The sequence below is a fragment of the Anguilla rostrata genome, chromosome 5, assembly GCF_018555375.3.
Source record: "Anguilla rostrata isolate EN2019 chromosome 5, ASM1855537v3, whole genome shotgun sequence".
NCBI classification, from domain to species: Eukaryota; Metazoa; Chordata; class Actinopteri; order Anguilliformes; family Anguillidae; genus Anguilla; species Anguilla rostrata.
This window is the reverse complement of record NC_057937.1, coordinates 16,489,985-16,506,276: the sequence shown is the minus strand read 5'-3', so window position 1 is coordinate 16,506,276 and position 16,292 is coordinate 16,489,985. Positions and strand designations below refer to the sequence as shown.

General features: G+C 45.9%; 1 protein-coding gene across 1 annotated transcript in view; it reads left to right on the top strand.

Moving 5' to 3' along the window:
• Window positions 1-3,392: 3,392 nt before the first annotated feature.
• Window positions 3,393-16,292, top strand: part of pard6a (par-6 family cell polarity regulator alpha) — a 42,138-nt gene continuing 29,238 nt past the window's right edge. Inside the window, exons 1-2 of the mRNA XM_064335394.1 lie at window positions 3,393-3,711; window positions 10,303-10,525. Of these exons, the coding sequence (XP_064191464.1) occupies window positions 3,649-3,711; window positions 10,303-10,525 (286 nt within the window). The 5' untranslated portion in view covers window positions 3,393-3,648. The remainder of the gene's footprint in view (window positions 3,712-10,302; window positions 10,526-16,292) is intronic.

The window sequence follows — 16,292 nt, the reverse complement described above, 5'->3', positions numbered from 1 at the left end:
TGTCAGAGAATAAAGAAAAAAATCTTTGTATTTAAGACCTTGGCACCAGGAAAAGGGTGAAAGAACCTCATGGGATAGATAAGAAAGAGGGTGAAGGGTCAACAGTACTGCAAGGTCTGCTGGGTTACAGCCCTAGTCATCACCGTATTGAAACGGCACATTTGTGCAGGAGACATTCACACTCATTTATTTATTTTTCTCTGAGTGGGCAGGGGAAGGGTTGCATAAGCAGCCCGTGTGCAGCGCAGCTCTCGCAGGGAGTCACACGGAGTGGTACCAATTAAACAGAGCCATGATAAAGCTTGTGGAGGAGTGAACACGTGGGAGGGAGGGAGGGAGGGAGGGAGAGAACTGAGAGAGAACCTTCCAGAACATGGGGTCTGGAACAGTGACCTCAATACTCCCTGTCTTATGGAGCAACTTTTCCATGTATTCACAGTCGAATATACGGTTCCATATGTTAGCTACAGTGGGCACACGTGTTGAAAAGCTGGTAGTAACAGCTAAGAAGAGAAGCTAATTTGGGGTCTTTTTCTGGTTTTTCAGGTCACCAACGTCAGACTGCCACGGTCTAACCTCCAGACATTACCATATCCTTCTGAAACCAAACAGAAAAAAAGTTTAAGTACTTTACTTTTTGATATAATACAAGTGTCTTAGATGACAAAAACCTTTTACAGTGAAAATACTTTCAAAATTATTATTTATTTTATTTTTATTGACTGTCCCATGTAGAGTAGGTTTCGGCATAGTAGAATGTATTGTTCTTGAGCATAAGACCAGAGATTGGTGTCCCCTACAAGGGACAAAAATTAAATGCCAGGTCTTAGAAGGATTATGCATTTCCTCAGCTCTCTTCTTTCACCTCCTTTCTTGTAGCAGAACAAACTATTCGGAAAATCGGTGGTACTTATTCTTCACAAACTACTTGATCACAGTGTCCACCATTAGGAGCTGTGTGACAATCAGACATTGAATGGCATTACATAAAATAAATATTGATTGACTGACTCACTTTAACAAATTTACATTTCTATCCAGTTTGTCAATGTGCCGCCCACAGGTAGAAGGGACGGCAACTTTCCCAGTACTATCTGAGGACAGAAGTCAGAAAGCCTCCTTTCTGTGAGGAAGTTCTGTGAGGAACTTCGTTTGAACAAAACATTCAACAGAAACATCAACAGTTGAATGAATGAGATCTACTGTGCCGTCGGTTGTCACTCCAACCCTAACAAAGCGCACCGCATTCAACAGCTAAAGATATTGTTGGGCTGCAAATGACTAGAATCAGGTGTGCCAAACAGGGTTGAAATCAATACTTGCAACAGAGCTGCCCAGTCCTGTTCCTGGAGATCTACCATCCTGTAGGTTTCACTCCAACCCTAACAAAGTGCACCCCATTCAACAGCTAGAGAGCTCGGTGAGCTGCTAATTAGATGAATCAGGTTTTTAATTTAAACCTAATTAGGGTTTAAATTAAAACATACAGGAGAGTACATCTCCAGGAACAGGGTTGGGCAGCCGTGCCTTAAATGTTTCAGGACAGGGTCCGGGTCATTCTCTTTGTCATGCATTAGCCAGGGACGGCTGTGTCCACTGGGACATTGGTCCCTTGTTCCTCAACATATAGCTAATAACCTCTATGGAAAAAAACATTTTTGACACATGGCTTTTAAATATATGGATTGCCCTTCAAAGAATAATGGGCTGAGGAGATCTTTGTGTGTGTGTGTGTGTGTGTGTGTGTGTGTACATGCATGCGTAGGTTGAATGCGAAAGTGTTCTTTCTACATTTCTCTCCCCAATGCCAAGTCATATTCATACTACAATACTCATTGCCACTTCTGTTGTCTATTCTAGAGACCACAGACCGGCATGTTCTCTCCTTTGAAGCATATAGTGCCAGTAGCCACTTCTTTTCACACCGCGGTCCACAAATGAAGCCAGCACACTGTCAGTCGCAGAGTCGGAGGAAGAGGATTTCATACCAGATCATGGGGCCCATCCATGCCCTAGAACAGTGACCTAACAGGATGAGCCACCGAGCAGCCCTGAGTGGCAAAGTGTTTGTGTGTATGTACGCATGAGTGCACATGCATGTGTGTGTGCACACTGAGTTGTGAGAGAGTTTGTGTCCCAGGATACTATGTATGGTGGCAGTGTGGTATAAAGTTTAATGGGTAAGAAGCTGGTCTTGTAACCTAAAGGTTGCAGGTTCAATTCCCGGGTAGGACACTGCAGTTGTACCCTTGAGCAAGGTACAGTATATATCCGACTGTATAAATGGATGCAATGTAAAAGTTGTGTAAGTCGCTCTGGATAAGAGTGTCTGCTACATGCCTGTAAGGTAATGACTAATGTACACTAAAGTACACCAAAAAGGAAACACAGGGTGTTCTGTATTTGTTTCAGTATGTCCTGAACAGAAAGTGACAATAAAATGAATGTGCTCAGTCAGTTTTGTGTTGACATATGAGGCTGCAGGCACATGCTCCCTGGGCGTGCACCAAATACCATAAACAAGAAGACACCTCACCATTACCAAAAGGCAAATCTATAAAGGTCCATAGGAGGACATTGCTCCTTCAACCACAGATGTTTTATTTCCACAGAGATTTTATTTCCTCTCACAAAATGTGTCCGAATGTGGTCCTGTTTCCTGAGCAGGAATGTAGACAGACTCAGAGACCCGGTTCAAAGGCAGCTTTTAAACAATAAACAATGGCTTTACAGAAAAGCCTGGTAGTTGGTGAGATTATATCACGGCTGTTTCTGAGCGCACAGCCTCTGTGCAGAACACTACGCAACACCAAAGGACTTTGTAAGCTGGTGTCATTTCTGTGATGTAGGAAGGTCTCCTTGTGATCAGAGACCCTGATCATGTATGAAGTTCAAGTTATTGTGGTTTAGGATACAGTGCTTAAGCTCAGCTTCTCCAGAAAATGTCCACATGAATTAACGGATCAATTATAAAATGTATGTTTTCAAAGTACCTGTGACAATAATAAACTATTTTTTAATAAATAGAGTTACATGTGTGAATGCATGTATTCAAGAGAGTGGGTACTCAATTCTGAAACTACCAAGACCCATTGCTCATAATGCTGTTCTTCCATTTTGTCCAAATACAAAAATGAACAGTTTCAATCACAAAAACTAGTACACAAAAGAACAGCTAGCAGTATCACTGTATCATAGTTTACAAATGATGTCACTTGTAACTATTGTAGTCTTCTTTAAAAATAACTTTGAGAACAAAAAGGCGTTCTAGGCTGTGTGAGTCAGCGAGCCGTGTCCCACCTGTTCACAGCCTCCTAGTTTCCAAGGCAACGCCGTCGGTAACATTCCACGGGACGTCACATGCGGCCACACCCCCACCTTCAAACGGCGTGTCGAGCTGACGTCATTGTTGTTGAAAAAGATTAGCCCAGCCCCTTGCTAGGAGAGCAGGCTCAAACGAATCAGTTCCCTGAGCACCAGCAGTATTGCGAACGGAGTAGTACGTGCTGCATGTGTCAACGTCTGTACTGCTGAGAGTGAATGCGCGAGGGATCGAGGTGACTGACCATTCGCTCCAGTTTCTGGGGGACTCCCATCGGAAGCAGCCGTGTGGTCCACGCCGCTGGATTACACGAACACCAGACAAACATGTCAAGGCGGCAGAGGACCCCTTTGAGAACCGCTGATAACGTGATCGAGGTCAAAAGCAAAGTAAGTTTATTCTACATTTTCTAAATATGAAATGATGAAAAGATTGCCGCGGAACAGGTCAGCGGCGCGTTGCTGACGTTCTCCATCATACACCTGCGTATGGATGCATGTCAATAAACACCCGTCTAGATGCTGAATTAAATAGTCGAAAGCTATGAACATCCACATAAATCGAATGCACAATGCGTTGTTATTGCTTTCTATCGCAGTGATGCTTGTTAGCCGCATGTAGCCAATAGGCTACAGCCCGAGCTGCGAAACAGCGTTGTTGCTTGCCGCTAATTTATGTCTGTCTGCACGTCCCGGAGTGCGAGTCTGGTGTCTGGCAGGTTTCCCCCTCTCCAGCGTTTATTGGCAGGGATATTCGATTCAACAGCTAAATAAGCCTAGCTAATGACAGCTCACCGAGTCTCGTCTCGGAAGCACTCTACGGCATTGTTGTTATCAGATGATCATTGTTGTATTATACGCTGTTGTGGTGGTCTGCGGAATGGAATGTGGATGTTGAAATCCTGCTCGTGCTTAATTATCAGGCCTCTCTAATTTAATTATGCGTGAAATACGAGTGATTTATTTTGCATCGAATAAATGACAAAAATGCGCGTGATGCTTATATTATTGAGAACATTTTATGTACGAAAGTACTAGGCTATGCAAATAGGAGTATTTTTTGATTGTACTTCAAGCACGCGCACCCAGGATTTCAAAGGCATTTGAAACGACAGGCATTGAAAACTTTACCTAATTTCTCTTTCTCGCCGTTTCGCTCTTTGTACATTTTTGTGATGTATTTCATGTGCTGGGGAAAGCTTTTGTGCTGCCCTCCCTCTATATATCACAAAGAACTAACCAGTCGCACATCTAAGTTGAAATTCTAACCCTTGCTCCAATTCTCCAGGTTCATTGTTTGCGCTCTCATGTATGAACCCCATTCTTACCCTCCTCGCAAAAGATTACGGATTGTCAGATGAATGTAAACAAACCCCACATTAGTAAATTGGTCTGCCATCCTCGCATCTAACGACGAAGAGAATGATTGACTGTGGTAGTCATTATAGTAGTCATTGTACGTGAATAATGTTTTAAGCGTTGTGCAACGCAACCTAAAAGCCTGCCATGATAGAAACACACACACACACACACACACACACACACACACATATATATATATATATTTCTTTATATGAACATACAATGGTTTTGGTATTGTTTCTAAAAATGAATACTGTAAAATAATATTTATGTGAAATAAATCACCTTTGCCTTGCCAATACGTTATTGATTGTATTTAAAAAAAACTTTCATAGTGTCTTTTCTGGTGTTACTTTTCAAAATACAGCTTTGTTTGTGGGAAATAGCGGGTTTTAGATTGCTGGGGGTTTTTTTGGGGGGTGATGGGGGGGCTGCTGCTGCTTAAAGAACATCCTCACATTGTTTTTTAACTACTGTGTTGAAAACATCCAAATATGCTGTAAGAATAGAGACGGGACCAATTGAATAAAATAAAAAGCTAGCAATACCAGAAAAAGCAACAATAAAAGAACCAATCTTTTCACATACCCGACGTTCCTTTCAGAGATCACAGAGGGATGTCTGTAGACAATTCCCAGAGAACCAACGTGCTTGGCAGGCTGTAGCCTCTGTGTGGTTCTTTTGGCATTTTCTCTGAACACATATAATCAAAATAGCTTATAGCCACTCAGAGAGAGGCAGGAGGCTGATGGTGCTGAATAGGATAAGAGTCTCCCCTCCTGACAGTACCTCTTACTACCCACTTTTATCCATGTCTCTTGTGCTTCCCCAGGTGGTCCTGCATGAGTATTGCCCCTCCTCACCCCCATTTTTGTACTTTCCATGTAAGAATGGAGTGAACGTACGCATGCTATTAGTGATCAACTCATATGAACCAAAGAAAAGACGTTTTTTTTTCTCTCCAGCATAAATTTGAGCGAATGATAACAGAGTGTGATAACTCCGCCTACGTAGGGGTTCGCGAAGCCTCACTTTCCCATCGCGACATGTCCGTGGGCAGCCGGGTGTGAAAGCCGATTAACTTTGGGGTGGCAGGTGGGCGTCCGTGCCTGTGCCCAGGCTGCTACCGCGGGGTCCTGCGGAGAGGGAGGCAGCGTCAATGAACAGCGCGTGACGAGCGGTCTATCTTTATCGCCAATTCTCAGCGGCCGGCGGGGTCTATTCTGATTGGGGTGGAATCGCAGCAATGCTTCCCCGGCCCCGCTGCAGACAGAGCTTTGCGTCACGGTGCCTTGAAACGCAAACCGTCCGCCAGCCTGTATCTCCTTCTTCCTTCCTCTGCCCCTCCCTCTACTCTTCTCATTCTGCATCCCTCTCTGTCTACTCTTGTCTTATCCCCCTCTCACGTCCCAGCTCCCTTATTTCTCTCTCCCTGTCTCTCCCCCTTTCTTTATCAGTCTCTGTCTCTGTGTTGGATGTCTGTGATTCCGTAGCGCAAACAAGGAATGCATAAGAAAGGAAGGCGAGAGAAAGACTGACATGCTCGGAGACGATGCTAACGCTGTTCCTGCTCACGGTCTTCCTCTCTCCTACAGAAACAGGCACTGCGCTGATTGTGCGCGGGTTTCCCTCCGTCACACTGGAGGTCACGTGTGACTGGTCAGACGTTGTTTTGGGGCTGAGCTGAGTCAGGGATTCTGGGAACACTCCTCATACCCCCGTGCGCTTGTTTGAGTTAGGGTCGGGTGTCATTTTCTTGGTTGGAGTCAGACGTCATTTGGAGGATTGAGGTTATGAGTAGTTCGGGAGATTGGTGTAGGTGTTTCTCTGGCTTGGCGATAAGTGTTCATGAGGTATGCTTTGGTGTTAAGGTATGGATTGCACCTGGTTTGGGCTGAGGGTCTAGCTGTGGTATTTGAGTAAGTGGGGTTATTTGGGTTGAGTGTATGGATACTGTTTGGGATGTGCTGTTAGGGGTTACCTGAGCTGGAATCTGGGGGATTATATGTGTTATTGTGTTTGTACTGTTTGCAGTCTCCTGCAGGGGTAGTTTGGGGTGAGTTGTGTAAGCATCTTGTTAGTGGAGCAGGAATATCCTCTTGCTTGTTGGTAGGCATCACTGAATCAGCCAGTTCCACAGTTCAGGCCCTTCCAGGACACAAGAGAGGTCCTAAATAAAGCATGTTGGGCTCAATATTTCATGGAGCGGCTCCCTCTCAGCCTTCTGGTTCTGCCTCTGCTTCATCCGAACCCAGAATAATTACAAGCAGGTACTCAAAAGGTCAATGATCTATAATTTTAGATATTAGAAATACTTCTGAGACATTTCAGAACATAGTGCATGTATTTATATATTTTTATAGGGATGGAGTGTAGCTAATTTTGCAGGCTGCAAATTTGTTCTTCGTTATCACATACTGTAAAATGAAAGCTAATATTGCAATTAAAAATACTGTAAAATAAAATGACACCCCAGTCACATTTGAGAGTGATAACGATAAGTAAGAACATGACCTTTGCTAAGACTGTAATGATAATTTTAAGCATAGCATTCCCATAGTAGCCTATTTTTTTGTCATACAGCACATCTGTTGTTCATCTCCTTTTTCACTGAATTTAGAGAAGTGGGTAGGCTAGAGTGTTACTTTACAGAATGGATGAAGTGGGCATAATTCTCATGTACCTGCTTGAGACCTGCTAGCTAATTTGTTAGCCAGCTGGCTTCATAACGTGCTAGCAGCATCTAGACTGCAGCTGTGTCAGCTAGCCAGCTAACCGCCTAAAATGAATCAATTCTAGACTTCTTACTTGGTAGACTTCTAACCGCTCATTTCCAGGGAATTCCCTTCTGCTGCCCACACATCTGTGTTTTTCTGGGCACCATGGTTTTGCCATAAAGTTTTTAAAAAATCTGCTAACAGGAGCTTAGGAGTTTGTCTTTCAGGCTTGTTGATTGCTGGCAGTAAAGGGACTATCATTATTTTTTCCATTTTTGAGTGATTTTTGTTTGGCTGCATATGAAAAAACTAACAAAGTATCCCAGTAATGTCCATTGTTGTTTCTGAAGTTGCTATATTTCTCAGTGCTATAGCTGTGGTTCATTTGACCAAGGAGCTTTCATTCCTAGGCTAGGATCTCATCTTGACTTATGTGGCACGAGAGGGCTGTATATGTCAGTACCCAGTTGGTCTCTTTTAATGCTGAGTGCCAAGTAGAAACTGAGTGTGTAAGTCTTTGGTATGACTTGGCCGGGAATGGAACCCGCAACCTCTTAGGGCCCGGGTGGACACTGAATCACCAAGCCCACAAAACTACAGAAAAACAAGAAAGCCGAACATGCAAAAAAAAATGCACAGGAAAACCTAAAAAAATAATAATGTAACAAACAGGTTAATATAATCTTTTGATGCCAGATAATCCTCCTGCCAAGCTATGGGTTGGCAGGGGCATACTCCATATATGGCTTAGAGTTTAGCACCTTCAGTGTCGTACCTGTGTTATACTATCTCATGCACTTATTAACATATGCACTAACACGCACAGTGCACCGCTTAGGAAGCCACTAATAATGTCAGATCCCATTCATTGATTGCTTTCACTCGAGTCGTAGAGCTACTGTAGGTTAACCAGTTCCAGGTTTTTGGTAACTGCACACCTTTGATTCAGAGCCCAGAAAGACAATAAAGGGCATGATGATGGAACAGAAGCTTACAGCAAAGTATTTATTGGGCTATTTTTCATGTGTCTCTCTTGGAGGTGGGGTGTGTTGTAAGACGCTATCTTTTCTGATAATTTGCACGCATTGTCTCCAGATTTGTTGCACAACCTTTACAGAGCAGAACAGCGAGACAGGAATAATATAGGCTAGCGTCCGCCTCTCGGAAGACTTCCCCTGTCAATATGAAAGCTGAAACCGTAGTCCAGTTCCTGCTAATGGACGCTACTGCGGGGCAGGAGGGCAGGCTGGGTAGACCAGACCAGAGAAGGATTGAGAGGAGGAGAGGGGCAGCAGGACAGAGAGAGGGAGATCAGAGGAGAGAACAAGAGATGAGGGCAGAAGAGTGGGAAAAAATCTGGAGAAGATGGGCAAAAAAAACAATAAGTTGGGTAGAAGAATGAAGACAGAGATGGAGAGAAATAGCTAGAGGAAAGAGGAGACAGAAGGAGAGATGAGAGAAGGAGAGAAAAACAAAGATTTTGGGGAAAATTATTAAGCGGGAGGGGAAAGACAGAAAGAGAGAAATAGATAGATAGATAGATAGATAGTGGGTCCAGGATTGCTATAAAAACATCTCCTGTAATGAAAGAGAGTGGGAAGTAATGGATGTGCTGTAAGGCACTGCGGTGCGCCTCGTGAATCACATTTGCAAGGCAGAGGGATTAAGAGAGCGAGTGGAAATGGCGTTATTAGGCACTCCTTTTCTCTACTCTGGGGGGGGGGGGGGAGACGGATGCTCGTCACGCCTCAGAACCCACGCAGCACTGGGCCGCAGTCACCGCCCCAGCGGGTTCTGTGGACACGCCTTCCGCTAGTGCTGAGGCCGGATAGCGACCAGCGAAACCGGACTCAGTCTCAGGTCACACTCGGTGAGATGTCCACCTGGAGCCCCTCCTGGGCTGCTGTTCCGCGGCGTGCGCTGTTGTCCTCGGTTCATCCCGTGCGACCAAATTTCCCCGCCCCCTCTGACCTTCGACCCCCTCCCCACCAACGTGCTGCCTTTTGATTGGTCGTTTAATCTCTCGGAGGATGTGAAAGATGTGTAAAGCCGAGAGACAGGTGCTAAAAATAACCCGACGGTAGACATCTGTAAAGGGAAGCGACGGGCTCGCACATTTTTGTGCGGTATGTTTCGTGCACGCCTTTGCCAGTTCTCTTCAGGCTTCGGCCCAGAGGTCAGTTTCTGTTTTGGGCCTGTGCAGGCGTTGGAATGCAGCTTGAGAAAGAAATTGTCAATGGTAAACAAAAAGAGAAGAAGAAAGCCAAGCCCTGTTGGCTGTGAGCTAGACTTCAGATCTGAGAACTGCAGCTCAGTAACTGCAGCCTTTTGGAGTGTGATACTTAGCTTCTCACCTTGGTAGTATAATAATTATTTGCACAGTAGGTGCTCTTATCTGGGGTGGCAGGCTTAAAATGTATCTGACATGTCCATTTAAGTGAAACATTAACGCAATAACCTCCCCTTCACAACAACAGCTTTTTAATCCTCAAAGGAAGTTGAAAAATTTTCTGCTAATGCAGCTCGTTGCTGTTTGTGAGGGCAAAGCCAATATTCAAGGGAGTACCATTTCATTTAACAGGTGATTGAATACAAAGCATTTTTTTTTTTACATTCAATGGATATTTACTGAAGCTATTCAACCTAAATAGCTTGGTGAAAGGTACAATGGCAATGCTCCACTTCGAATTATACCTGTGACCTGTGAACTGCAAACCCAGTTTCCTAAACATGTTATTACGTGCTGCCCAGTGACCTACTGGCGTCAAACTTACTGGCACCGTCGGCTCCAAGCCTCCATCTGGCCTGATGGAAAACAGATAAGGAGCCTTAATCTAGCTTGACGTGCTGTGTTGATTTTCAGGTCTTTCCATACCCTGACCTTCTTTGTGTTGTGTTGCAGTTTGAAGCAGAGTACCGGAGGTTTGCCCTGAAGCGCTCAGGCACCAGTGGGTTCCAGGAGTTCTACCAGCTGCTCCAGTCGATCCACAGGATACCGGGCGTGGATGTGCTGCTCGGTTATGCTGACATCCACGGTGACCTGCTGCCCATCAACAATGATGACAACTACAACAAGGCCCTCTCTTCGGCCAATCCGCTGCTGAGAATCATCATTCAGAAGAGAGGTGAGGCCTCAGGGGGGGTGATAGGCAGTTAATTTGTGTGGGTTGCCTGTATGAGTTGGCAGGTTAAGGGGAAGGGTCAAATAGTGGAAATATTTGAACCTGTCTGTTCCTTTTGTCCTATGGTTCCCACCACCCTACCTGACACTCTGGAGTGGAGATTCTGAATTTGACTGTCAAACTTTGAGAGACAGTTTTAGAGAGCGGTAGTGGGGATGTGGGGAAGAAACATGTGACTTGAATGAGAGGGAAAGCAAAAAAGAATTATTACTTTGGCAATTTTATTCCCACACGTGGTCATGCCAAATAAAACATATTAGAACAGAAATGAAATTGAACTGAAAAGAGTGACAGAAAGCGAGAGGGAGATGGAGAGACAGGCTTGTTTCCTGTTGCGGCAGCTGCAGGGAAGACCAGTGGAATGAAGAAAGTTCTAGAGCGCGAGGTAAACAAGCGATAAGGGCAGCTGTGTCTGGAGGTCAGGCCCAGGGTGTGGAGGTAGGGGGAGGCAGAGCACAGCTGTACGTTCTGGGCTCTTCTCTGTAGGACTAGCAGGGCCCAGGGCTGAGGAGGGACTTCAGTAATGAGCAGAGATGGATTGAGAGATTTAAAAGTGCTTTAAGGCAAGGGGAGGCAGCAAAAATGTAAGGCAAACAGTGGAGAGGAGTGGTTTTGAGTGGGTAAGGGAGGAGAGGTTTGAGGGTGAAGTGAGGAAGGGCTTTGGTTGAGAGAAGCGTGAGGTTGAGGAAATATTCAGTGGCTATGCTGCGCGACTGAGTCTGGCAATGGCACCACATTTGTGGGACTGGAATCAGCGGCGACTGGCATGGAGCTGCTGTGGGTAAGGGGTTTGGGTTTTGAGGACTGATCCTAGATCAGTGCTTTTGGCCCTGCCCTGCTGCGGTGAGTAGCCTGCCTCGGCTCGCCGCCAGCCCTCAGGAATGCAGAGGCCGACAGCCGTACTGGGGAGCGATGGAGCTCAGAGCTGGGCACCTATCTTTAATCTTGCCCATGACGTGGAGCATGCCTGGGCCTCACCCATTTCTCCCAGAATGCACTGAGCCTCTCTCCCCTTCTCCTTCCCTCTCCCTCCCTACCTCTCTCCCTCTCTTTCTCTATTTTTCTGTCTTGTTCTCTCTGCCCGCCTCCCCACTGTCTCACTGTGGCTGAAGAAAACTTAATTATACTTAATATTATATGTAGTATACTCTATGGAAATGTGTCACAAGCACTCTTAAAAGTTTCTTCTGTTTTGTTCTTTGTTTTGTTTAATTGTTTGTGTAATGCTTTGGGTAATGTTAATCTGGTGAAAAAAATAGTAAAAAAACAGTGAACTATTGTTCTCAGTTGGGGATATGGTGGATTAAAAGAAAACAAAAGCCTCAGCTTACTTCTTAATTAGGCAGGCTTTATTCATTACAAAACATGATTAGTTTAGTTCATGCTATTTTTGGTTAATTAGCTGATCATAGCTGCTTTTGCTGACCTGTGTAGGCATTCAGTAATTTGATTGTCACGGATAATATTGTGTTACATAAAGCGCTCTACTCATAAACCCAGTGAACTAGACAAGCCAGGATGGCCTATTCTTGGGAACTAATTCACACTATTATGGCAGACGATGCACGTATAACTAAATAAACTGTCTGGAAAGACATGAACCAACTTCTCTGCAATTTTTACAAAAAATTTTTTGAAACTTTGTCTGTAGTTCATACTACGAACAATAGATTGAATGGTAATAATATGGCTGGAATGTTTGGAATGTCAGTGGTGTTGGATAAGAGGTAACTATCTGTTTAAAATGTAACTTGGCTTTTAAAGTAATGATATAATGTAAGATATGGGCCTAAGCATCTGGTTTAAAGGCTTTACATGCAGAATTGCAAGTGGCTGCTCGGGACAGCATGGCTGACGGGCGTGGCAGAGCGGACATATTGAGCCTGACCGTGCGGTTGTTTGTAGAGGCTTTGAGGTCAGTGTACTTCAGGTGTGAGCACTGAGTTGTCAGTCATTCTGTGCTGACCTGTCGCTGCTAGCCTTGTCCCATCTGAGGGTCACTACTGGCCCCCGTCCTTGCTCTGTGTGACTTGGAGTGTAGGCGCTCAGCTGTTCATCTTCTCTCTGACAGAGAGTGGAGATGTTCGTCTTGTTCCCTTAAAACGCAGCACAGCAGTTTCTCATATTGTTTTGTTTGAAACGGAAGGGAGGTGCTGATCTAGTTCAGTCCGACATAGAGCCGAGTTACTCATCTCCTTCTGTCTCGGGCAGTGTGGAGTTGTTTGTCTTGTTCTGACGGTGGTCTTGCTTTGTCTGAGATGTTTTGGTAGTGTGTCAGGCGGCCCTCCTGTGGAGCTGGCCGCTCTGGGACTCAGTGAGGACAGGGCTGGGCCTATTGTACGCCTTTGACTCCCCCCCCCCCCTTCCCCGGGCTCGTCCCTGTGTTTTACTGAATCAGAACCAAAATGGGGCATTCCGGCGTAACTGTCACACCTATGGGCGAAACATGGTCTGTTTGGGTATTCTTAGATAATTTGAAATCAGCAGAGGGGTTGAGACTCATTAAATGGGAGAAGGTGGAGCGGGATGGGCGGGGGGGGTGTGAATTTTAATTTGGACCGCTGGAGTTACCTCACGCGTGGAGCGGCGTGCATGGGGGGTCGGGGAACTATGGGGATAGGATGAGGTAAGGGGTCTGCAATTGGTTTCTAGCACCCCGGCGCAGGCCAGGGAAGTGAGCAGCATGGATAATGAGGCTTGGTCCCCTGCGATCCTGGGAAAAGAGAGGGGGATAGATTGAGAGGGAAAGAAGGAAAGGGGGAGAGATGGAGAAGGTGTGCTCATTACATGCGTTCTTTGGGCATGCACCATGGTTTCCTGAATTTCTCTCCCTTCTTTATCTTTTCATCTTGGTGAGCGATGGGGAAATAAATCATTGCAGTGTCCTCTGCGCACATGTTCTCTCGTAGCCCTGCATAATAAACTTCCCCCGTCTAGGTTTACTGAAAAGGAATGGGCAGAAAAATGGGGAAACGGATCCTTGTTTTGGTACGTGGGGCTCCATTTCCCCTTCAGATAATGCAGAAACGGTCGACATTCTCGCCAGCTGTTGCATCCTCCATTTGAAACCGCAAGCTGTGGACCGATGCATTCGAAAATGAATAAAAATTCTTTCGAAAGCTGGACACTTCCTGTTTGGATCCAGGCACGGATAGAGGGGTGGGGGGCTATACCATTTAATCCATGTGTGGATAAATGCCATTGCAGAAATCCTGCTCTGGCCTATGGGGGGGACTGTCCTCTTTGGGGCATATCCTGAACACTGGGAGTGTACAAGTGTACAGGTGCAGGAGGCAGGAAATGACATCTTTCCTCACAGCTTTTGATCTGGTTTGTTTAGCTGTTCGGGTGCTGTTTATTAAAGAGCGTCCCTTGCCGTCTGGTCCAGCTGTGCTCTTATTATTATTATTTATCAGCAAAACCATTGGAAAGCATTTGGCTGTGCACTTCTGGAGGTTCCTACCATCTTTGAGTTGAATGAATGTACCACGCATTTTCTCTGAGAAGCAGTTGACTGTGGTTCAGTACTGTGGACCTCCAGACACACACACACACACACACACACGCACGCACGTGCGCACCCACACACACCCTCCTCGATGAGTGCTCTCGGATTGCTTCGGCTGCATCTATAATTCATGGGGACAGAGATAGCTCTGCTCGCTGAAAGTTTTTATGCCGCTGATTCCAGCCTCCTCCGCCCCATCCCTAATGCTCCGCCGTGCTCGTCTCTCTCTCTCTCTCTCTCTCTCTCTCTCTGAGGGATGACTGTCTCTTCGGTTGCACCGCCTTCTGCGGCTAAGTGTGCTCGCCATGTCAACATCTTAAGCCCTTACCTGTCTGGCTAGCGCTGCTCATAAATATGAGGCTTTATATTTAGAGCAGGAGCAAAAAGCTAATTTAAACCCCCCCTCCCCCTCCCCCCCAATTGCCAGTGTCTTGCCCTCATCCCCGACATGATTCCATTTCTCCTTGTGTGCAGCCTGTTGGCTTTTTCCCAAAGGGTCTATGTAATATAACCCCGCTCTTAGGGGAAAAATAAGCATTTCCTACGAAGGCCTTATTACTGCTGCGGACCTGTCTGAGCGCAATGAGTCTACGGCTGCTTCTCTGCTTCCACGCCTGGATTATCCATTTCGTTTAGTTTGCAGCTTTTCTCTATTACGTGTGTGTGTGTGGTTATTTATTTTATTTATCAAATTGCGAGGATTTGTGTTGGGACATCTGATCGGTGTCTGAGGCTGTGTGGGAATGTGTGTGTGCGAGCGCGTGCTGTGTGTGTGCGTGAGTGTGTGTGTCTGTGCTTGTGTGCGTGTTTTTGTGCTCATACTGGTAATAATCGTTAGCCTTGGGGAGTGAGCTGTGAAGCTAACGAAGGAAATCCATTGTGAGACGGCTGGTTTTGAAAAATTTGGGGTCTCTGGCGGCATCCCTGGTGCGGTGACCTTGCTCCTTCTCTCTCTCTCTCTCTCTCTCTCTCCCTGTCTCTCCCTCCCTTTCTCGTTCTCTCTCTTTCTCCATTTCCCTCCCTCTCTCTCCTTCCCTCTTTCTCTCTCTCTTTCCCTCCTTCCCTCTCTCTCTCTCTCTCCTTGTCTCTCGCTCCCTCTCTCTCTCTCCCTGTCTTTCTCCCTCACCATCCCTCTCTCTCCTTCCCTCTTTCTCTCTCTCTGTCCCTCGCTCCCTCTTTCTCTCTGCCAGTGTGCCAGTGCAGTGATTCCGTGCTATGTCCGGCCTGTTGTTAATCCACATCAGCAGGGGGCTGTGGGTTAATGGCAGTCTGTGAGGTGTTGGGTTTATTCCTGTTCACAGATGGTCCCGATGTTTTGGCTGTTAAACCATGAAGCCCCCCTCCCCACTGACGGGGGTGAGGTCTAACGTACGCACTGGGCTGTGGGTTAATGGGTTTGAGCTGCGTTAGTCTGTTTGATTATAGATGGTTTCGGGTTTCCTGTTTCTGTTTTTTGCGGGGGTTATTCTATTTATTCATTTATTTGTCAGGGACCATATGCAGTGTTTAACATAGCTAAATGTTCCCAATTGATATACCATCTGCAATCCCTGGGCAGGTTACAATCATACGACATAATGACTGACTAACAATAACATGAGCTAAAGCTAGACATAGAAAATGCAACGTCAAGGCTAAGAGTTTTTTTATTGGTCTGCATGGAAGTATGTAGGGAAACATTGGACAATTCCAGCCCTGGGGGGTAATTAACTGTATACACCAATGCTGGTTCGCTTGTAGGCTAGGTTATAGCACAGTCCAAATGCTTCATAATGGTACACGAAAACTGTTTTCAGCTGCCTTTCATGAGTTTATCAATAACAACATGTCAGATCACATAAATTATTTGCTTTATGAAATAATTATGAGCAGACGTCTGTCTGAAATCCAGAAATGAACGCGGGCCTGTGGGGTGGAACCCCAGGGTAGGGGTGAGCGGTTTAAAGTTCTGTTGGTTTTGTGGAGTGTGAAGGAGAGGTGGGGAATCTGCAGTGTTTGATGATTTGGGGTAGACCGCGGTAACAGTGGGTTTTTAGATGAGTGTAGCCCTTTCTTTGGGGGGGAGGGTGGGGGTGGGGAGGGGTGTCGCAGAGTCTGGGGAAACGATGCTGAATGATGGACGCGTGGAGTTTCGCAGGCAGGTCGGACGGGCGCTTTGGCGTGTGGGAACGTAGGACACGGCTACAGGGGGACGGGCGTGAG